Source organism: Blennius ocellaris, assembly GCF_963422515.1.
Source record: "Blennius ocellaris genome assembly, chromosome: 14".
Classification (NCBI taxonomy): Eukaryota; Metazoa; Chordata; class Actinopteri; order Blenniiformes; family Blenniidae; genus Blennius; species Blennius ocellaris.
Genome location: NC_137663.1, coordinates 18486540 through 18510270, shown reverse-complemented (window position 1 = coordinate 18510270; position 23731 = coordinate 18486540). Strand labels below are relative to the sequence as shown.

The following is a 23731-nucleotide window of genomic DNA, read 5'->3' as shown; positions in this document are numbered from 1 at the left end:
ACAGGGAGACAAGGCAAACTCAACACAGAAAGGAACCTGAGCGAGGAATCACTGAGTCAGGGGCGGTGACGTTTTGGCGTTCAGAGGACAGTTGGAGAGACAAGGACAGGGCCGAGAGACACACAGCCACAAACAAACAAGTTGACATCAAACAGCAAGCTAATCAACATGCTGCTGACTTGATGAGGCTGAACCGCCGCGCAGCATTCAGTCAACACACTGAATATAAAGAAAATAATTACAAAGGAGATGGGAGTCTGAAGCCGCGATGACTAACGAGTAATATGATGAATTAGTTGTAAGAGTCGGTTACCTAATCTGATTCCTTTTTTTTTTTTTTTATTGCAGCAGTCTGTGTGTGATTTATTATTGATTTTTTTTTTTTGTTCTACTCCTGGTGTAAAGTGCTTAACATTACAGTGAATAACACTGATAATTTCATGTCCAGCTCTGCTTCCACTGATTGTGTTTTCATGGTCGCAGCATGTAAACTGAGGCTTGAAGAGGCTTTTCAGCACTGAAAGTAATTGTGGGTTGTGATATCGTATTCATCACTGAGCATTAAATGGATACCTATTGAAAACCATCATTCATTCTCCTGCAATTAATTATTCATGAAAAATTAATTTGCATTTGGCAGAGGGAAAATGAAGACTTTTTTTTTTTTTTATTAGTCGTAATTCACCAGCAGGGGCACTAATGGCTGCTTTCTCTGCCCGCTGGGGTCAGCTTTTACAGGGCATAAAATGTTCAAAGTAGGTCAGGCATCCATCAGAACTCATTATTGGAAGTAGACCGCTCCCTAAACCCAGTGTCAGAGTGTGTACAGGTTTTATTCAAATGCAGAAAAAAAGGTCTTCAGTCTTTAAAGAAGTTGGCAGATGGTATATTGTGAGTGTTGAAGTCTGTGGAGGGGGAAACTCTGGGCCTTGTGGTGGCCGTCATCAGAGGAAACTCGAGGTCTCAGTGGGTGGTTGTAGAAACTGATCCCCCCCTGCAGGCATCTCATCCTGTTTACTCTTGTGTCTGTCTGCTCTGGCTCAAGTCACGACTCTGTAAATAAAAAGATTAACTTGTGTCTCCAAGTGTAAGACTGATGTCACTGGCAGGATGATCAGGGTTTATGTAAACGCACCGTAGCGTATGTTGGATCACATCCGTCCTTTGATTTAAAAAAGAAGAAGAAGAAAAAGGAAAAACACAAGGGGGGGGGTGACATATTTCGTCATCGAGACTTCTTTAAAAGCAGCTTGAGCTTTAGAGCTGCTTCCATTAGTTTTTCGCAGGATCCACTAGAGGTCATTATTGCAAAGAGCAGCGTGGAGATGAAAGACACCTCTGGCAGCCTCTCGGCGGTAATGTAGTGGAAATGGAAATGAGTTGTTCTAATAAGGATGAAAATGAGTTTGCGGTGGTAATCACTGCAGCTCAGCCACATTTCCGCTTCATGGGGGAGCTCGAGGAGAAGAGTTCAGGAGCTGAAGTTCTGCTTCCTGTCGTCCTGCCTCTCCTTCCCCTCCACGGTTCTCACTCAGTGCACGGCGGGCAGGTCAGCGGCTCCCCCCTCTCAACTCCCCGGGATACCTCCGGGAGGGAGACTTTCATAAAGGAGAGCGAGAGAACATCTTTCCTCTCCTCTTCCTCCCCTCGTAGCATGAGGAGATGGGGTAACCATGGCAACCGGGTATTATACAGGCCGCAGCCGAGGATGTTGAACTCAGCTTGGAGAGGAGAGTTATCAATCACTTTGGCATGAACACTGTGACAACGCACACACACACACACACACACACACACACACACACACACACACACACACACACACACACACACACACACACACACACACACACACACACACACACACACACCACAGGCCAGGAAACATGACACTTCCTGTTCCATCAATGAAAAACAAAAACAAATCCGCCCCAGAAGGTCACACTGGAGTCTCTTCGGGCTCCAGATGTACGAGGCACAAGATGCTCCAAAGTGAAATTAATTAGCCGCTGAATGAAGAGAATCCATGATTAATTATGTAATTTAGCTCACGTAACGTCTTTTATTCATGCTTTACTTTAAACACAAACCAAAAACATACCATATGTTGTCTTGTTTAGCAAATCCAACCTAACACTGAATTGACACATACACCAAAAAAAGAAAGAAAAAAAAAAAAGCCGCCTCTTGCGTTACTTAACACTTTTATTTTCACCTTTCAGGTGTCTGCATGATTCACACTTCCTTTGGTTGGAGTTCTGCACTTGTGCCACCTCATGGAAACAAATAGTAATTGGACTAGAGACATTGGAGCAGCGGCAGCACGTTGTGTGTGCACTAAGCAACTCCTTGAGATATAGAGTGGTGTTTCCATCAGTGCACTCGTTGGTGATGAGGCAAATTTTGTTCTGTACTCTAGCAGGAACATAGAGACAGTAGAGGAAATGAAGGATTCGAGTGCTGTTTTTTTTATCGTCTCTTCTCATTTCATTCTCTGAGGTAAACAATCGGCATCAAGTGATGACGACCGGGACAAGGTGTAATTTTTGTACTCTGCATTTTGCCTGATGAAACATGAAGTCAGTGCCTTTCAACACAAAACTGGATAAAGCACGGATGCATAAAAGGAGGAGGGATGGAGGAATGTCACTAATAAACCTTTTAGTCAGGTTTTAACTGCAGATGTACAGCCAGGTGTTAAATAACATCCAAATGATTTAATGCCACAAATATTCTTTTTTTTTCTTTAATCTTACATTTCATCCTTTTTCTTTCTACAGTAATCAAATCTGTCTGGCAAATTCCTAATATTTTTTTTTGTACGGAGCCTTTTCTGTGATCAAATATTTTTGAAACGAGTAGAAACTTGTACGGACACATTTCAAGGGCATGTGGGGAAGATTTCATCTAACAGGATACAAAAACCTTACAGCAGGTTCATTTGAACTTCAGTATTTAATTTGACCACATGTACTGCAATGCCTGACAATGTTAGAACAGAACAGGGCGGAGTTTGCTGCGTTTGATGTTAGTTTAAACACGCTGCCTATATTTCACAAGTGGTAATGCATACATGAATTACTCCAACGACTTGCACTGCTCTGTTACCTCCTTATAAATCTCAATTTTCCTCCATAATGTCATGTTGTGAGCCGGCTGCCCATGAAGGTGGAGCGTTCTGGGATCAGCATGCAAGCTTTGTACCAATGCTTTAACTGCTCGAGTGCTAATTTGTTTTGGCTGTGTTTGTGAAAGGCTTCGGTTTGAGTTCAGGTGCTTTCAGCTGAATGTAATGCTGTGGGGAAACTTGGGAGAGACGTGAGGTGGGAGATGTATTTAACCCTGCGAGGTCAGCTGGTTTTCCCAGGGCGGCTGTGCAGTTTCAGCTCGTCTCTTAGCCAGTTCACGGGAAATGGCTTTTAATGCACTTTACTTCAGGCATATATCTCTTATATTGAGTTATGGTAGAAAAAAAACATTTATATAATAAAATGTTTTTTTTTGTAGCCTCAGAGGAGAATGGATCTCAGTTTGAAGAGCACAAGTGTGCAAACTGCACTCCCCCATCTACACCCAAATTTATATTCCTTACCTTTCTCCGTTTCATTGTCATGGGGGCATTGGAGCATATCCCAGCAGTTGAAGGCAAAGAGACACCTCGGACAGGCTTCTTGTCTATCAAATAGTCAATCCACTTTGAGCTGTGAGAAGAACCTTGCATGGGAAAATTGGGAAACGAGACACAGAAAAGTCTCCAAAACGGCTCAATATCGCTGCTTTGATATGACAGCTCTGCATTGGGGAGCTTCAAACGCGAGACGCTGAGAGGTACTTTTGTTGTAACATCCTATTTTCCCCTCTGTATTTAGGCCAGAATAACCAATTCAATAGAAGGGAGAAATGAGGAACAGCATTTAGTGTGCTTGCGTGGATCCGCAGATAAACAAGAGAAATCTGCACGCAGAATGTTTTTGGGGGTATGAACTGAAATCTAGGACTGATGCACCGATGCCAGATGTTGAACAAAACAAATCCCAATTAGGCCTGCCCCTCCCATCCCTGCTACACACACACACACACACACACACACACACACACACACACACACACACACACACACACACACACACACACACACACACACACACACACACACACACACACACACACACACACACACACACACACACACACACACACACACACACACACACACACACACGCACACACGATCACAGCAGGGGCAGGAACAAGCACTGGGACAAGAGATGAATCAGGGACAGATTATTCAGGACACAGTCACGAGGGGATGGAAGAGCTCAGGAGGAGAGCAAGGACTTGACCTTTTCTGAATACCCGTGACGACACGGGAGAAAGAGAGACGCAAACCCGCGCCGAGTAGTCCGAAACCCTTTGCTCGAGACTGGGGCCTGTTTGCGAAACGGTGCAAAACATAAATACCCCTCGCAAGAGAAACGTCGGGATGTGTTTGGCCGTCTGCCAGCCAGGAGGATCAATAGCCATTAACACCATCGTGCATGCAGTCGGAGGACAGCGGGGATCTGCGGATGTGCAGACTATTTCATCATGATGGGAGGTGGATTTAGTTACAGTAAGAGCGTCACACTCCTCGCCGCTGAGAGCGATGCTTCGCGGCTGACAATGCCATCAGAGCGCCGTGTATGTAAACACGTCCCGCAGCCGCAGGAATCTGGGTCATTTTCAGGCTGGGATGAGAGGAGAGGAGGAGTTGTCTGGAGACGCATCCGAGCTGAAAATGTGCACTGTGTTCATGTGTCAGGAGTCAGGCCGTAATCTGCACGCTCCCCCTTTTATCTGCTCCATGAATCAGGCGAACATGCCTCCAGTGGTGATGAAATCCTCTGAGAAACACAGGTAGTGAAGCAGAGGGGAGGAGGAGGAGGAGGAGGGATGTAGTGGGAGCGCTTGTAATTTCTTGCTCCAGTTCTCTTTGCTTTTGCACTGAGAACACATTGTTCATTAATATCCCAGCCTTCCCAGTCTTCAGGATACACAAAGCTCATGCGTCATGTAATATTGACATTGGCTCGCATAAACACCAGGAAACAATGCAACCGTGAGGCAGGAATTGCACAGCGGGGTCTGGAACGGCATGTGCTGCACCGACCTCAGAGACTGTGGATATGCTGAGGTTGATTTTCAAGAGTCATTTCCTAATCTGTCCTTGAAGTACTCAGCACAAGGATTTCTATTGAAAGTGTCAGGGCGTGTGACTCGACATGTCCCCTCAGACGCATTCGGAAACAATTGATGTTTTAAAAAAATATGCCTGAGAGCAGCAGACCGGACTGCATAACTGCCGCAGAGGGACAAGAAACATGGACGCAATCAGTAATTCTACACGAGCTTACGGTTATACATGAGATATCCGCACAGAAGCGGTGTAAAGAAGTGGTGCCGTTTCCTGATTCTGACTTCAATGGAGAGAAAGAGAAAAGTTCACCCTCCAGTTAGATTCCTTCTGCACCAAAGTGGTAAACAGCTTGCTGAACAGCTGTCGCGATGCCATTCTGAGACATCGTTTCCAAACCGACACTGTGATCTGGACTCGATGCAATACATGTAATGCATTACATTTAGTCTTTAAAAACACACCGACGGTTTGTAAAGAGTGTGTAGATGTCAAAACAACGGCAGGAGTTGCTTTAGGTTGCACATGAGGCTGGATTTGCTCGGAGGCTTCGGTCCCCTTTGGTCTGCTTGGAACTTCTTGGTTCGTCCAGACTTCAGATTTGATCTATTGGTATGATAGAGTTTGATTGGAAGCGGGTCATAAAGTGTTCACTCGGCTTTAGATGACATCAAACGCTCTTCCATCCTGATAAAACTGCACCAGAGTTCAAATATAATCGTGCCAAACCTGACAGTGAGAAGAGCAAGAGTCACACACCTTCAATCTCTTCAAACCGAAAGTCAATTTATGTTCACAGAAACATTCAAGAGGAAAAGCTACGGTGAGGTTGGATCCCCATTTACATTCACAGTTTTCTTTATGGCGGCGTTTTTCCAATCTTTGTGACGATCTTGTAGCCTCAGTTTCCTGTTCTTCGCCTGTCATTCGTCTACAGTGCAAGTTTACAGTTGATCAGTAGATTTCAGTTGTTACCAGTATCCACTTGTGTCACTGCCGACTCTCGACCTCAACATGGCGTCTTCACCCAGAAACCATCTGCTCATTGAACGATTTCTCCAACACACTTCTCTAAAAGCTCTACAACACATCGATCAAGTTATGTGTGAAAATCCCCCATCCTTCAAATATGTTGTATCCAACACTTATTCCTCTGACCCTCTCCAAACCTTCTCTCAGAAACGCCGTGGTCTTGATCTGATTAGTGATTATTTTTCCCCTTTTACTTCACAAAACCCATGATGAGTAATCTGTATTTTCTCATAAAGAGATTATAGAAACAGATTCCCAACAGTGAAAGATTTATGTTCAGTGATACGTTGAGACAATAATGGTAAAGATTTTTTTTTTTCCACGAGCTGAGCCTGTCACATTTTTTTCCTCTCTTTGTTTGCTCAGTGACTTTTCCATTAAAGGATTAGAGGCCGGCTTTTTTTTTTTTTTTTTTTTTAATGATGCAACTGTTCCAACAAAAAGGGACTTAGCAATAAGCTTTTGCACAAAATAAAGCTTTTGAAATGTCACACAAAAGGTATTAGCAGAGGTCTTCTCAAAAACAAGGTGACGGCGCTTGTCAAAACTCCGTAACTGGACTGCAGAATAAGCAGGACAGCCAGCAAAATTTGCTGTTTGGCCGAGCGGAAAAGATCAAGAGAGAAACATTTAAAAGCTGAAATGAATCAATCAAAAAAAGGATCTGAACTAAAATGTTCAGGTCACGACTTCAAAGTGTCTCTGAAAAATAAAGCGATCCAGAAAGCGAATCGGGATGATTAAAATTCAAATTAGAAGCGATACCGCAGCCTCACAGCGGGACGCATCGGTAACATAACGAGGGTTTAATTCCCCAGACAAGAAACCTCACCTGACGAGCACGCGGACCTTTTAGTCTCAGGTAACGGCGTGGGAGCAGGACGTCTCGGACGCCATATGCCGCTATTAAAAGGCTTTAATCGCACAGGGAGCAGGTGGGCAGATTGTGAGCGACAACAACCGTCTGTCTTCGCCGCGGGGAGAGGCGACAGCGGCGGAGGTGCCAGTTTGCACCGAGCACAGGTCAGGAGCACGTTTACATCGCCGGGAGGCCGCCGTCCGCTGCTGGCGTCGGCGCGGGGAGCGCGAGCAAGGTCGATTATAGATCGAGATGTAGATTAAAAAAAACAAAAAAAACAACCACCTCCTGCAGATCATCCGCCAGGAACAAGGTGACTGGTCTCACCCTCTGCGGCTCATTTATTCAAAACCAAAACGGAGATAAATGAAGACAACCTCTCTCTGTTGGCCCATCGCTAACACAGATCTTGTGCAGGAGTCAGGAGGCTTTACTGCAATCGACAGTGGCTTCAATCCAATTATCCTACATGCAGCAAAGCCAAGCCGACTGCTGCACTAGTCACTTCAATAGCTGATGGGACAAAACGCTTTAAACTCCACGGAAAACACTCCAGTAATACGTTTTTGGTTCGAGGCTTTACTTCTCATGATTTTGCTGCAGTCAGTAACGACAACAATTTTTTTTTTTTTTTTTAAATTACTTTCAAAACCATGTTTATTAAATTTAGAAAACAACATTTTGTTAACAGTTTCATACCAATAGCAGGAAAGAACTGAAACTGCGAGAGAGACGTAGATGGGGCCTTGGCCAACCCCTGAGTTTAAAAAAAACTAAACAAAAACAAAAAAACAAAAAAAAACCCATCTGCGTTTCAGGAGCGGTCATACGTTCCTGACGCTTCTGCTCTCTGGGGTCACCTGCATCTAACCTGGCATAGACTAGAAGAGAGAGTCAGTGTTGGTAGTCAGCATCTTAAGGTGGAACACCGAAAGAAAGGAGACATAAGAAAAACTCTGTAGACATCAGGTAGAAAAGTTGATTTGCAAAGTCACTTTTCAAGTCAAAGTATTTCCTGCCAAAAGACACCGAGTATGCAACATTAACGTGTAATTAGGTTGCCAGACCGTGTCGGTATGTGGGTTTATTCACTCAGGTAGTGGGGGGGGAGGGAGGGGGGGGGGGTTTCTGCACAGCTTTATGGGATGTGGGCTGAGGGGATACTTAAGGGATGCAGTACAGATGTTGTCCAAAGAGGAAGTGCAAACAATGTCTATAAGGTGTGTTTGTTGAGGGGTGCTTCTTGCGGACGAGGGGTCGCGGGGGTATGAGCGGAACGGGGCCCACCCCCTTTACTCATCAAGGTGCCGAGAGGGGCGACTCTCTGGAGGGCGAGCCCGAAATGTCCTCGGGGGGGAAAACTGTGAGTGTGCAGGCTCGGATCCCGCCCAGCGACTCGGGCAAGTCAAACACCTTGTGCCATTCGTCCTTCTCGGGGTCGTACTTCTGTACTATTTCCACCATGCACCGATTGTTCCACGAGTAGCCGCCCACCACGTAGATCTTGTTCTCGAACACGGCCACGCCCACGTCGCTCTGGCCCCGCAGCATGGCGGCGATGGGAGTCCACAGGTCGAGGGCGGGCGAGTAGTACTCGCAGCTGAGCACGTCGTCGTAGTCGCTGGTGCCCCGGAAGTGATTGCCGCCGATCACGTAGAGGCGGTCGCCCACCGTGCACATGCAGTGGAGGCCGCGCACCGTCGTCATGGGCGCCTTCTGAGTCCATTTATCCGCATCTGGGTCGAAGCACATGAGCTCCTTCTGGAAAGTGTCGTGAGTGATTCCCCCTGCAGCGAGACGGAGAAAAAGAGCACGCACCCGTTAGATTCGCCGCTGATCATTTGAGGGGAGGAAGACACTGTGGACTTGTCAATCAGGCGAACCGGTGACTCACTCGCCGGTGGTTTTATCCGGGACACGCGGAGCACCAGACGCCGCGCGAGAAACGGCCACGTCACGATTTTGGCGCCGTCGCAAGGAGAGCAGTGGCGGAAGTTATTCTTCCGACTCATACCGCGTTCGTCAAACTTTCGCGTCAAAACGATGCGGCGCTCAGGTTAAACAATAATCCGACGCGGTGGAGTTTTGTTGCTGTTCGGCTCCTTCTCTACAGACCGATAAATAAAGCTAATGACGAGCGCGCGGTACAAAGCGGTACAACATAACAAAGCGTACGCGCGCAGACAGACCGTAGACGGCGGGACACGGAAAGCCGAGGCAAAGTGGGGAAGAAGAAAAGAAAAAAAAACACACACACACACAAAAAAACAAAAAAAAAAACAGGACATGTCTACAGGGAAGGCTTAAAATAAAGAGGAACACAATCCCAGCATGCATTTGGGTAGAAGCCAGACCCCCCCCTTCAGGCTGAGTGACTAGAAGCAAATGCTGTTTAGATTTGCAGAGCATGTCGAATGGAGCCGGGATCCCTTCCTTTCGCTGCTGCCCAGTGATCGTGTGCTGGCTTTATTGTCGAAGCCTAAGCTGTCTATTCAGCTGCCATGTCTCAGATCGGCGCCGCTGCTCCTCCTCGACTGATCAAGCGCCGCGATAGCCCCGCGATTTCCTTTATCCAAAGTGCTTCATGCGGCCTGCTATTTAAATCCTGACAAGAGCAACTGTGCTCGAGTCAAAGTGGGGGCCCCTCGTGATAATTACTCTTAAGGGACTCTGCGACTAGTTTGACTCAATTGAGGGTCTTCAGTCTTTGTCTGATCAGTATCTCATCAGCGCCATTAGCGAGACGCTAAAGGGAGGACCGGGGTTTTTTTTTTTTTTTTTTTTGTGCTGAACTGATCCGATGTCAAAAGACCGAGGCGAGGCGGGGCGGGACAGACCGCCTTCTCTGTGTCGTCTGACACGTATTTTACAATTTCAGAACATTTCCCCTGTGCGGCCGTGTAAAAAATAAAATAAGTGCAGAGTCCCCTTGTAAAATCACTGACCTGGTTGAATCGGTGCCAGAACACACGGGACCCGCATGAGATGACGGAGAGCCGACACCGAGGTGAGCTGAACAATGAGGCTCAGCAGATTTAAGTGATACCGCTTAATGATTAATAAAGTCGTCTGGAACCGAGCTCCCGCATAATCCTGCACACACAGATCAACTGCGAGCGATTGTTTCTGCCGTCGAATGTTTTGCAGCCTTTAACATGCCCGATGCACTGGAGGATGCCGAGAGGAACAAGCTTTTCTGTGCATTAATGCTTATATTGCAGTACTTAATTATAAGAGGAAATCAGCCTTGATGAGGCACAATTAATCGGAGGAAAAACCTGAAAGGACATTGTGAAGTAGACACACTCTCGACAGAATTAAGTTCGCGAGGGAGCTGCTGCGCCTTCCTCCAAATCCAGGATGGGCGACTTTGATCAATATGTGGGCCGAGCGACTGAGTACATCTCAAACAATGGATCTTGAAACTGTGGGCGAGACTCCGGTGGGAGGTCTGAGGGTCAGGGGAGACAGTTCCTGGCAGGATCTTTTTTCCATTAAATTTTCTGAAATCATGACAAAAAAAACAAAAAAAAAAACAAGTCGAGGGTTCAGCAAAATAATCTTTTTGCTTGGGAAAAAAAAAAAATCCTTTTGGTTTATTTTCGAACATTTTAAAAGAGTGCAATATACAAAGATTTCATTAATATTATTATAAGAATAACATCAAAAGAGTTTTCTATTTAAGTATAAAAAGATGACTAATACAATTCTAAGCTCCAAAATGGAGCAGACTTCATTCACGGTCCATGATGCACTTCTCTTATCAACATAATCCTATTCAAGCCAGCAGGCCGGGCTAATTTTACAGTCTTCTGTGACACATGAGAACCAAATCACTCACTCATTTCTCCCCTACGTATATAACAGACAGTCATCGACACGGAGGTCAAATTTCAGACACTTATGAACCATTAATGGTCCGTCGCTTCAGGAGTTTGAGTCATACGATCGAATCAGGTGGAGAAAACCTAGCCGACTTCACAGTGGGATCCTTGGCAGAAAACAGAAGCTCCATATTTCATAGTAGAGCAAGAATTTGAAGAATCACGCTCTGCACACCATGAAATTTTACCACTCAAATCAAATGGCAGAGACGATGGTGGAGAGGCTGCGGTTTGAGACGGACAATCTGGTTGCAAGAGGAGCATTTCCAAAAATGGTCAAGCCGGGAGAATATTTAGCATGATCTTAAAAAAAAAAAAAAAAAGAGGCACGATATTCATGTCCATTGGTATGCTGTACAAACCCTCTTGGACTTCAAATGCTCAGTATAGACGAATTTTAAACACACACAAATGTGTAAAAATAATTGGAAGAATTCTGCTTCAACTAAAACCACAATTTGAAAAATCTTTTATTCTCGATTAGCTACAGTATGTAAAGATAAACATAAATAAAGAAAACGCTAACCATCTGACCTAAACTGGTCTGAACTGTAAGACCTTAATCCCCCAGATAAGAGCTATGGACCGGGGGGGGGGGCTCTGCTCTGGTTTAATGCTCGTGTCTGAACTCTGCCACACCACTTGAGCCGTGATGGTCTGCGGGCTGAGTGCATTTGTCAGATTCATCCGGCTGACAGAATACCTTCAGACAGCGCGGCAGCGCGGCGGCGGAGAGTGACCTGATGCGTTGTGACAGATAGACACAGAACTGCACTCCAGCATGGGTCACCTTGCACAGCAAGACCGAACCAGGACTGTGGCCACAGCTAAATTCCTCTAATGGGTAATGCTTGTGTACCTGTGCCATTTGCATTAGAAGCACTTCAGAGGAAATTTTTTTTTTCCCTTCTTCTTCGAGCTGCATGCGCCTTTTGTTGCGTTATAACCCACAGCTGTGTTCACAAAACTCCATCCTGAAACACAAGCTTTCCCCGCTTTTCCCCTCGTATAACAATTTTAGCTGCCGCCGCTCCAAAGCATGACATTGTGTCACGGCCCAGCACGCCTCCAAAATAGAGAAATTTACCAGACTATTGAGCCGCTGTTGTGGGCATCGCTGCGACACGAAACCAACAAAGAAGAATCCATTAGAATATCAAAGAGAGGGAGCAATAAATACCAGGCACCGCAGAGTAGAGCCAGAGGCGACGGGGACCAACTCAGCTGGCGAGCAGCAGATTAGCTCAGTCCGCGACCGTTACGTTATTCATCACTCCACTTTAGTTATTTAAAAACCTGAAAACGTGGCTTTCATCTCTTCTATAATATGAACCTTCTCTCAGTGCGTCTCGTCTCATATAGGCCCCAGAGCTTCAGTTTGATATGTGAAATATTAGCTAATTAAAAACAGTGTATATAAACATATAAACAAGTGTGTGTGTGTGGGGGGGGGGTCCCTATATTTATGGCCTCATCCCTCATTCCCTCATGAAATCATATTAATGAGCAGAGCAAAGTTGTGGGAATGACTTCCCTATGCAATACGATTTACATTTGCATTAAAAATTTCTATTATAAAAAAAAGAAAAAGAAAGAAAAATCTGACAAAAAAAAACAGTGTTAAAGCACATAACAGTGACTGGAGTATATCCATGGTTTATGGAATTACATTCACCGCCTCTGCAGTGATCAGGATGAGAGAGTGTGTGCACACAAAAATAAAAATAAAGAGAGAAAAATAAAAATGTCCCTAAAACATTGTGTGAGCCGTTTGTCGCTTGACACTCCAACCAATCTCAACATCACTTCTAAAGAGATGTTCAATATTTCATTTCTACTGAACTGTTGGACACACTAATGTAATAATTTCTGTATCGGCATAGATGATGATATTCATAATTTGGACGACAATAGACTCAAGATTTATTCCCCTTGGTCTTGCTTGAGTTTCTTTTATTGAGAAAAATATAGAGCAAAAGATGAAGTGAAACTTCCAATCCGCAAGCTAATTTTTGTTGTTTTTTGTGTGGAAAAAGGCTGTTGATGCTGGTGTGATGCAGAAGGGAAGATGACGGTGCCCATTGCCAGGAGGGATTAACACAGTCTCTTCTGTGTTACACCTCCTACACAGGCTTCAGTCCTCGACTTCGCTCCATCCCCTCCAAAAACCTTCCCCTCCTTTTGTAGCATCGCTCTGGATTAGTCACACTGAGAAAGTAGGGCTCATCTCCATACCGCGGGATTTTGTTTTGCTGCCGTACGAAGTGAAGAAGGGGCTGAGGTGATACGTAAAGGAGCGGGCGCCGGCTGCTCAAAGGCACAATCTTGGCTCTCCGCTTTAAGTTCTGAACCTCCGCAGACTTCAGAGGTACGTTGAATCGGGTGTGCGTAAAAAAAATAAAATAAAAATAAATATTTGAGAAAGTGTGTAACTGTGAAACAGTTTTTTTTTGGTTGTTTTTTTTTTTTAAATGACGTAGCAAAGTCAATAGATGAAAATACACGAGGATTAGCAGTGTGTATGAAAAATCCCAACACGTAAAGCTCAAAAACTAAAACGTGTGCCTCATCCTGCTCTACAAGTGAAGTAAATAAAAGAACAATTCTTTAAACTTTTTAACCATTTTACGCTTAAAACACGCTTGGATTTTGTTTTTGGCTGTTGTAACATCCGACAAACGAGTGCTTCTGCTACTTTTTCCAATTTAACTTGAATTATTTTTTTTTTAATTGAGAAGTTCTGCCATATTTTTGTACAAAAGAAGTTGGTGCCTATTATTGCGTGAAACACTGGTAAGTCTTCTGCTACTGCTAACTTTCCAGGCATCGCACCCCGTCGTAGGAGTTCTTGTTCACGCAAGTTCACGAGCAGAATCCTGTCAGGGGAAAAGAAAGGATGGGAGTAAAAGTGTCAAGCTCCCCGGGGGGGGGCCACTCACCTGAAATATACATGTAGCCGCCGTACACCGTCCCGGCGTGGCCGTAGTGAGGCTCGTTCATTTTCGCAACATATGTCCATTCATTCGTCCTTGGGTTGTAGCACTCCACGGTCGCTTTAGGAAAAAGATTGAAGAGAAAAGGGGGGGTAAAAAAAAAAAAAAAAAAAAGGGACTGTATTAGTCGAAAGTAGGTCAAGATACAACTAAGGAGGACAAACGGCAGCAAATGAGGCCTTGGAGGGCCTCAGCGTGGGAGCTCAAACTCAGATTTAAATAAAGAGCACACATCCCCACAACCCCACCAGCGATCGCACCGACTGCACGGGAAAAGTGGGAGATTGTGAGAGATTTTATCCGATGATGCCCGGGGAATGTTGTGGTGGTGGTGGGGGGGGGGGGGACTAGTATGGAAGATGCTGGGATTTGTGAGTGGTGAGTGTCTTGGGTGACCCCATTAGATCGAGCCCAGGGTGCATCAGCACGTGAGCTCACTGGGACGGAGATGCGACGTCAGAGTGACGTACGCGAGAGGAGCGAGATTATTTCAACATCAGACTTCTCGCGCCGCGTTAACAGTTCTACTAATAGGCCGACTGGATTCACTTTGATTTCATGGCTGTGAAATTGTCAAAAAAATAAATAAAATGTACAGTGAGTGAACGCTTCGAGCTACGTTTTCCAAATTGTCTACTTTCAATTTTGCCCTGCTCTTCAGTATTTGTGTGGGCTCGACTGTCGCGCCGCAGAAGCCCTGGGAGTCAAATCTCTATTTTGATTCTTTCTTTGGATTTTGTCAATAACATCATTGTAATGAAAAGTCCAAACCACATCAGCAGCAATAGTACAGGAGGAAACGTGGTAAATGTAGTGCGGCGTTGTGGATCGCTGATAAGTTGTCTTCTTGTTTGCAACCTTTCCATGTTTATATGACTGAACTAAAAGCCACTTTGTTTTTTTTTATTATTATTATTATTATTATTATTATCATATACTCCAAGCAGGAAAGAAGCTAATGCATAAAATGTGTTGTTTTCACACACTGTAGCCAGTGAATAAACTCGCCCGATTAATGGTGCTCAAAGACAATAAAGAGCCTCAGCTGAAATAAAAATGATTGTGCAGAATTTCACAGCTATGGTTGAATCATTGACCCGAACAATGATAAAAAAAAACACAAAGAAAACAAAACAAATTTACACTTGAAACTTGGCAGGAAACAAGGGGGGGGGGGGCTACGAAAGGACTGCGAGCCATCCCTGCACCGGCTGAGGGATTCTCGCCGGGGAAAATGAAGTGAATTCTTCGCTCCATTTGTTCAACAACTATCACCAACGAGACCTTCAGCCCGGCATGAAATCTTGCAGAAACACAGTGGAAACACTACAGACGTGTCAGAACAACAACAAGCCGCGCCGAGCACAGTTTAAAGACACAAAGCAAAGTCGGAATTACAATTAAATGTTAAACGCACATTCGATTGTGTTTGATTTGCCCGATCACCCGTCTGTCGCCTGATTGGAACCAGTGAACCACTGGTCACCCCGCTCCACTTCCCGAAACCCTCTCGGCCGCCACTTGGCAGATTTGGAGCCAATTTCCCTTAATGAGATACACGAGTGAGAATTAAATAACGGCTTTCTTTTCCCTCCTTTGACGGGCCGAAAAGGTCGCAGCCTTAATTAGCGTGAATCTTCTTTTTTCTCCGCAGGTTGTTCCGAGAATTAATACGGCACTCCGAGGGTCAGGCTGGCAGCTGGTGATATCTGTTGGCTGTTAGTATTCAGCACCGTCCTCCGACCTCGAGCGGCGGTTCCCGACATGAGGGCCGCGACCCTGTAATGTGATAAAAGTGAACCGGCCAACAGCAAATAAAATGGGATGAACAAGGCGAGGAGTACATTTTGCCGGCGCGTCTTTTTTTCCCCAGGGTTTCATTATAGCGTCGGATATGGATTTCTGCATAAAACTAAATGACCTGGAAGAGCTGCTTTGGTGGTGGAGCGTCCTCACTATGAGAAGCACCGATGGTTTTGAACCGACCCGTGAGGAGTCGATATCTTTCTCAATTTGCATTTTCAGTCCAATGGAAAAAAAAAAAAAAAAACCAAGGCTGGCGACTCTGGATTGGCCCATTTGATGTGATCCGTCTGTCTCTCTGTTGTTTGTCCTGCGATGAACTGGTGACCTGGCCGGGGTTTTACCCTGCACTGACCCACAAGTGAGCTGGGATCAACTCCATGCCTCGTCGATTGGAAAAAGCACTACAGAGAATGGCTGGATCGACGACAACACAAGCACCAAAATACACCCTGGAGGAACACGTGCCAATCTAAACTGAAAACTCCCTTCAAATATCTAGTTTATGGGTTTTTTTCTCCCCCCCCTTAAAATGTCGGCATTTGAAATGATCAAACAAAAAACAAACAAACAATAAAGCCACGCCTGTATGACCTACTGCAGGGTAAAACAAAACATAATAGAGGGGCAGGGCACATCAGGAAAATAACCCAGACGCACCAAGAGTGACGAGCAGGCAGGGAAAGGGCAGGGAAACAAAGGCGGGGGAACAAGCCGTTGTTTAGACGGGCAATAAAGTGAGTCTGTGTTCTCTGGTCTAATTATAAACCCTGAAGAGACGACCGATGTAGCTACCGAGCTGCATTTAAGTGCAGGGTGGCACCTCGCTGTGGTTTCCAGTTACGAGCGCGGGATTCCAGATTGGTTACTCAGCGTCAGCCGGCGAACGACAACAAAACTATCCATTTCCATTCACAGTGTCGGATACAGAGGGGCTGAACAGTGAGTCGAGTGCTGTAAAAAACCTGCTTTTAGCTTTCGACCAAATTAGTCAGTAAAATATGAAGACTTTTTTTTTTTCTAAATGTACACTTTGAAATTCAAATCAATTCAAATCAAAGTGGAAAATGTATTTAAAAAAAATATATGTCTCTTGTTTTTTTTATTCCCTAAATGCACCGACCCTGCTGCATCCTCCCCTTTACGCGACGTCATGTTGTAGTTTCAGGTGAACGTGTTCACTTCGACAGCAAACGGTGGATGTGACGCTATTAACAGTCTTGTCAGGTTAAAAACAAAATACATTTAAAAACAGAACACGTGACAGGAAAAAAGAAAAATGTCTCCAGAGCACATCCATTATGCGTTGTGTTCAAATGCTCCAGTAATGAATTACATTAGCTTGAGAGCGCGTTTGCGTTAATGTGCCCATCCTCTGAATTTCATTGAATTACACACACATTAAGGACGCGACGTGTTGAAACAGCGAATGACGTGTCGGCATAATGCTTGATTACAGGCTTCATTGTGCTCACAGCCGTATTAAACTGCACTTTTTTTTTTTTTTTCCCCTCGTGCTCCTCCTTGATTTTTAAGAATTAAAAAAAAAAAAAAAAAAAAAACCTCATACAATATTAATTAAAGTCCTCCGCCGTTGCATAATAGGAAAGCAGGAGGCAAACACCGCGGCGGCGACTCACCGAGCTCCCCGGCAGCGTTTCTCCCGCCCACTGCATAGAGGTGTCCCTTGAGTGCGCTGAGGTGGAAGAAGGTACGTTTCTCATTAAGGCAGGCCACCTGGATCCACTTGTTGTAGCGGGGGTCGTACCGGAACACCGTGTCCACCGCCGTCTTGCCTTTGGTGTCGTAGTTGCTTTGGCCGCCCACCACGTACAGGAAGTTGCCGATGACCGCGATGCCGTGCTGGTAGCGCGGCGCGTCCATGGGCGCCAGCGCCTTCCACTCGTGGGCCTTCTCGTCGAACAGGCGCAGCTCCTTGCTGACGACCAGCTGCTGGCGCAGCACGCCGCCCAGCGTGACCAGGTGGGCGCTGTCCGAGCGGATGGCTGTCCGTTCCGACTGCATGACCGGCTGCATGTACGGCATCATTTGGTAGTTGCTGGCCTCCAGGAGGAGGTTGACGCAGGTGTTGTCCGTGCGCATGAAGTCCACGGTCTGCACGTGATTGATGAGCTCCTGCGGGTTCATGAGGGGGAAGCGGATGTTCTTCATGAGCTTGGGGGCGTAGTCCATGCGGCCGTCCTCGAAGCGGAGCCAGCGGCACGCCGCCTTGAACAGGTCCAACTCGGAGCAGTGTTTCAAGCTGTTGCTGGACAGCACAAACGCCAGCCGCTCGAACGGCAGCTTGACAAACTCTCCCGTGCCCAGCAGCGAGGGGAAGTTCTTCAGGATGAAGTTGTTGACGTACTTGTCCACCTCGGTGAGGTTGTACGTGTTGGCGATTCGCCCCACCTCAACGCAGTTGTCGAGAGAAACCTGCAAAGGAAAGAAAAAAAAGAAAAAAAAGCAGTCAAAATCACGAAAAAAGGCAACCTGCCAAGAAAGCTCCAGACTCGTGAAACGTAAACTTGTTTAAGGGGGAAATGACGTTTATTTTTAAAGTATTTGTTGTCGAGGGTGGTGCAGTCCAAGGTAACCTCACACCGTCTCTGCTTAGAACTCAAATCTTCTGTTGTGCACAAGATTTATTGCTTTTCTCTGGTTTTTATCACAGCCGATTAAGTAAATAGGATTTTTTTTTTTTTTAGACAGGAAGAGAAATGAACAGTTCAGTCAGTATAGTCTTACCCCGTCCAGTATATTTTGGCTGTGTAATGAAATCAAAAACAATCCCATACCTTCTGAAAACACCAAAGTCTTTAGGAATTAAATCTTGCACTTTTTTTCAGCATCTCTTTACCTTTTTTTTTTTTAAATAATTTTCTTTCATCCACTTTTCAAGTAATCAGACACAACTCACTGTAGCTACCAGCCGTTACTGTCAGCCAGCAGTGTGTTAAGATATCGGCTGCTAACGGAATGAAAAATTGTTTCTGGGTTAGGAGACATGAAAACCTTTTCAAAATGTGCTTTTTTTTTTGCGTTTATTGAAGACGGGTTGCTCGTTTGACATTTCAGAGTTTTTACAGCAGGTAAACTTGAGAATAATTGGTATATAATTAAGTTGGCATGTGGTTTTTACACCTTTTGTCCTTTGTACAGTTTGTTACAAGATAAATTGTACAAATGTAGAACTCCTGTAGACTTAAAAGAAAGAAAAGTATGGGTTTGTTTTTTTTTGGTAATGTGCGTCTGCTTCCTTACCCCAGATATAAGAAAGACTTTGCAAAAGTCCAGCACAGGAAGGATTTGTAAGAAGCTTGCTGCCTCGAGCGTGTCCTGCAGATTCTCCATGTTGAGCGACAACTTTGCCGTGTAGATAAAGTCAATGATCTTTTTCAAGCCTATTCGATTTACTCCGTGAAGCTTGATGCACATTAAATCCTGCTCTTTCATCCCCCCTGCATGGGGAGAGAGAGGGACAGACAAGAAAAAGCAGGCAAGTTAGAACAAGTTTACCTCCTACATCTTCCGATCAGACTGACAAGTATTATACTTTTGGAGAACAAAAACTTACATAACAGACAAAAATACCAAAAAAAAAAAAATTCATTTAAGCAGAATATGAAAGTGCAAATGCTTCATTGTGATGCAAATGTCAATGTAATGATTTGGGTGTCAAATGGCCTGAGTTCAGAGAAAGGGCTGAAGGTCTAAAGGAGGAACCTTTGCTCAGCGTTTATGCACATCCAGCTGCCTTATCGCTAATGAGCTAACCCGCACTCCAACTACAGTGTCCCCCCCCCCCCATCCTCCTACTTAAACGCCCTCCTCTTCCGACTCTCACTGCAGAGCGTTTCTCATCTTAATCATGTACTTTAAATGCCAAACTCTGCAAACTTATTCCCCCTCCTGTCATGACATGAGACCCAAAGTATCCCCGTCAGCTGTTCCAAAAAAAAAAAAAAAAAAAATTGGACTTCATTTTCGCCGCTCGTTATGCACAAAGTAATGCAAGTGATGATGGCGGGGTTGGGGGGGAATCGGCCTTGGAAAAATTAACACCCTTACTTAAGACGCGTGTTAAAAAAAAAAAAAGATCGACTTGACAGCAAGCGTCTCATCATTTTCCTTGTTTTTGATTGAAAGGTAATTGAATTTCCGTCATACTCCTGAGACGCAGGAGCCTCTGCAGGAGCCTCTGCAGGCGGCGTGTCAAGGAGATGAAGTCGCATTTGCCTTCATTTATATTCATTGCAAGAACAAAATGACCGTGGACATGAGTGCATAACAATGGCTTGACCGCGTCGGGTTTTATAACGTGAATAAGCACGCGATGCCACGGGGACGTGGGCACAAGGTCAACGGGACTCATGTCAAGGTTGTCAGCGTTCACAACTGTGAATCTGCGTAGAGAAATAGGACGTGTGTGTGTGTTATTGTGTTTTTCCCGTGTTGGGGCTGGCAGCTTGTTCAGGATACACCCTGCCTTTGCCCACAGTCAACTAGGATCCTCTGGAAAAAGCTGTATATATACAAAGAAAAAAAAAAATATATATATAAATAAATTCACAAGTTATTTGGTGACAGTGTCATTTCCTGACCCACCTGTGAACATGGCTTTGAAGTAGTCGGAGGAAGAGGCCATCATTGCACGGTGTACAGGGAAGGCTTCGTCGCCATCCCCAGCCAAAAGTGTGACGTCACATAACAAACCCTCTATCCTCAGCTGGTCAAATCCCTGGAAAGAAACCACAAAAAAAAAAAAAAAACATTTAATAACGACGCTGGAAAAGACAGATGGGAGAGGGAGGAGTGTTTATGGCTCAAACTAAGGAGATGTGAACGATTTGTGTTTTTATTCTGGAGAGGAAGGCTTCGGATCAGTCAAGGCCAGACTAAAGCGACAGTGTAATTATTCAAAATCGTATCAAATAAGGTCGCAGATAAAAAAAAGAAAAGAAAAAAAAAAAAAGAGTCACGGACACTGCGTTTGGGTTCTGTCTAAATCTTAAACTTCAGACTTGCAGTGAGGATAAACCAAAACACCATCGGCCTGTCAGATGTGAGCTTATGGACCTGAAAGGATACGCGACAGCCTTTCTTGCTGCTCCTTGAGCTGTCCGGCTGATTACGGCCTGCTTGCTTTCCTCCATAGTTTAATAATTGTAGCTTTAGATCTACTTCTATATTGTCCCCTTGTTGGCATAGCAACATTGCAAGGAGACGGAACCCAAAAAAGCATTAGCTACAGTACAGCCCTCTATGGCTGCATGGATTATTTCACTGAGCTTTCTGGATCTTCCGGGAAATGGCTGATAGATACTGCACTCTCTTATCCACACCTGATTTCCCTGCCTACCACGTCTCGTTACAGAGTTGTGGAAGCCAGAGAATATCTAAAACATTTACTGATACCGTAAAAAGAAATAACTCCTCAGAACTTGAGAAAGCTGTGGGTCGGTTTCTGTGTTTTTCTTTGATAGTGGGCCACCTCGCTGATAAACAGATCCTTCTATCGAGTCAGAAGATCAGATAGGCCTGAAAAAAAAAATCATTATCGGACCCTGACTCTTGCTCCGACAAGAGAAGATTAATGGGCAGCGAAAGCAGCCAACGGGCATTCATTTTTAAATGAGGGCTGATGACAAACGACAGCTATTGCTGTTGCAGCAAACCGCCGCAGCGTTGCATTACAGCCGATCGGAAAATTTACCGATCACAAAAACGCGTTCGTGACAGAACACGATGACTCACTCCTGGCGTAGGCTACAGTGTCGTGGCCTTCATTGATAAAACTTGGGAGGAGGACGGTGTGGACTGACTGAACAAACGACGTGTCGGAACTCTCACCTGAAGAACCACTGAGCTGTGTGTGTTGCTTGTGAAAAATCGAGTGTTTCCAGTCTTTGACGCCTGAAGGTGAGCGGAGATGCCCATGTCACCATAGCCCAGAGCAACTTTCATGTGAGCGTCGTCGTCCTCCACGAGGGATCTATTGGGGAAGACGGGGGGGGGGGGGGGAGACGTGGTTACTTCACAAGAGTGGACGGAAAGAGAAAGAAAGCATCCAAATTTTGCCTCACGGAAAGTAGGACGGCAAAGATTTCAAAGCGACACGACTTTGAGGACATGTTTGGGAGGTGACGGCCGGATTGTGAGACAACCTGTCGTTCCGAAAACAACCAAACCAACCGGACCTCACTGGACCTGATGAGCTCACATTCTTACAGATAAGAAACTAACTGTGTCCAAGTTGAAAAAGAAAAAACAGGGGGGGGAAATCAATGGCCATCGAATCTGAGAAATCTCCTGATTTGTGGGGGAAAACCGCCACATTTGTGTCCATAAATAATCAAATCATTCCCAGTTATTTTCTTAAACAAAAGCTTAAAATAAATACATATTTGGAGGAGCTGCATTCCAGCTCATTTGTGTCGCTGGACAAGCTTCAAGCAACACAACTCTCCTGGAAAAGGCCCAAACAACGTCCGCAACACCACATGCTGGAGCCAGCGATGGTGATATCGCTTGATTAGTCAGACTGTTCTCTCAGCTCCGGCCAAAGTAAGATGATGATGGGATTTTCATTTGTATCGGGTGTAAAATATGACTGCGGCGTTTCAAACGGTCCGGAGGAGCTCGGCAATAACGGAGGCGAGGTGTCCCGGTCGGTTCAGACGCCGTCTCAGTTCAATTCGACGTGGATATTCATCCTCCTTTTCTCTTTCGCCAGACGCGAACCTCTACGTTAGCGCCATAATTGATCGTTTCCACTCGGGTGGGCGAGGTGAGAGCGCTTCCCCTCTTCCTGCCCGTGTGCGTCTCTGGACAAGAGAGAAATCCACAGATTCTAATTTGGCTTCGGCCTGATTTGGTGGCATTAGTATGAGAGAATGAAACCACTTTGAGAAATGTGATTTATTTATTTATTTTTTTTTAATCCTTTTTTTCCCGCCCCAACAGTCGCCCACAAGGCTTGAATTAAAATGTCAACATAATATATCTTCAAGCAAAATGATAATTAGAGTTCAGATAAATGAGAACCTCTAATGAACATAAGAGTTTAGATTAAATGATTTGCAAAGTGGTTTAGCAGGCGAAGGTTTGAGGTGATTGCACGTTCTCCCTGCGTGTCGGCAGATTATCTCCCATTTCCTAAAACACCTGTATTGGCTGAAGTGGCATCCCTAAATGATGTAGAGGTGAGAATGGGGGTTACGTCTGGAGGAGTAGAAAACAGTAGAGGCAGAAACGAGGGGTATCTTCAGGTTGCCGGTTGAAATCCGGCTTCACGGAGTACTTCCCAAGAATCTCCCTCTGGGATTAAAAAGAAATATTTCTATTCTATCGAGTTCTCTCTGGGCAGCCCGAGCACAGCGTTCGGACCAAATATATGAAAAATACACCGCAGAAAATAACTATTCTAAAGCACTTTCAGACGCAAGTACAAAGGTGCAAATGAAATAAAGTTGACTTTTTTATTTTTTATTCCAAGTTCAATCTAAAATAATACTTGCATACCATAAGACTGTCTTACTAAACTTGGCGGGTTCAAGGTTTAGCGAGATAGCGATGGGTGTGGAAAATATCTTCAATCAACTCCTCAGCTCCATGATTTATCATACCCTGCGTTATGCGAGGACATGCAATGAAAGTAAACTGCTTTGCAAAAAAAAGCTGCACGGCACTGAAAAGATCGTTAGGTTTTTTTTGAAAGGGGTGTAAGTGAGAGCTGAGGAATAACAGCAGCGCGTGTTATCTGTTTTCAGAGAAAGAGAGGGCACTTCAGACGAATACTGGTAATGATGATTGAAATAAATGCAGGCCTTTTTTTTTTTTCTCTCAGAATATGAAGCCAATTTATAATCCAGGATTTCATCACGGTAACACCACCCTGTGTGGAAAGCCTCTCGACCGGCATTCTACAGAAGGAGGAGTATCTACGCTGTGGGAAACGTGGTAACGTAACATAATGATGACCTGT

The 23731-nt window shown here is 45.0% G+C and overlaps 1 protein-coding gene across 2 annotated transcripts in view; it reads right to left on the bottom strand.

Annotated features, from left to right (window-relative positions):
• Window positions 1-6293: 6293 nt before the first annotated feature.
• klhl13 (kelch-like family member 13) overlaps window positions 6294-23731 on the bottom strand; it is a 36487-nt gene continuing 19049 nt past the window's right edge. For both annotated transcript variants that reach the window (XM_080508312.1, XM_080508311.1), the window contains 6 exons: window positions 21598-21739; window positions 20353-20485; window positions 19009-19205; window positions 17385-18180; window positions 13888-14001; window positions 6294-8851 (listed from right to left, as the gene is read on the bottom strand). In XM_080508312.1, coding sequence (XP_080364438.1) covers window positions 8364-8851; window positions 13888-14001; window positions 17385-18180; window positions 19009-19205; window positions 20353-20485; window positions 21598-21739 — 1870 coding nt within the window. In that variant the 3' untranslated portion in view covers window positions 6294-8363. The remainder of the gene's footprint in view (window positions 8852-13887; window positions 14002-17384; window positions 18181-19008; window positions 19206-20352; window positions 20486-21597; window positions 21740-23731) is intronic.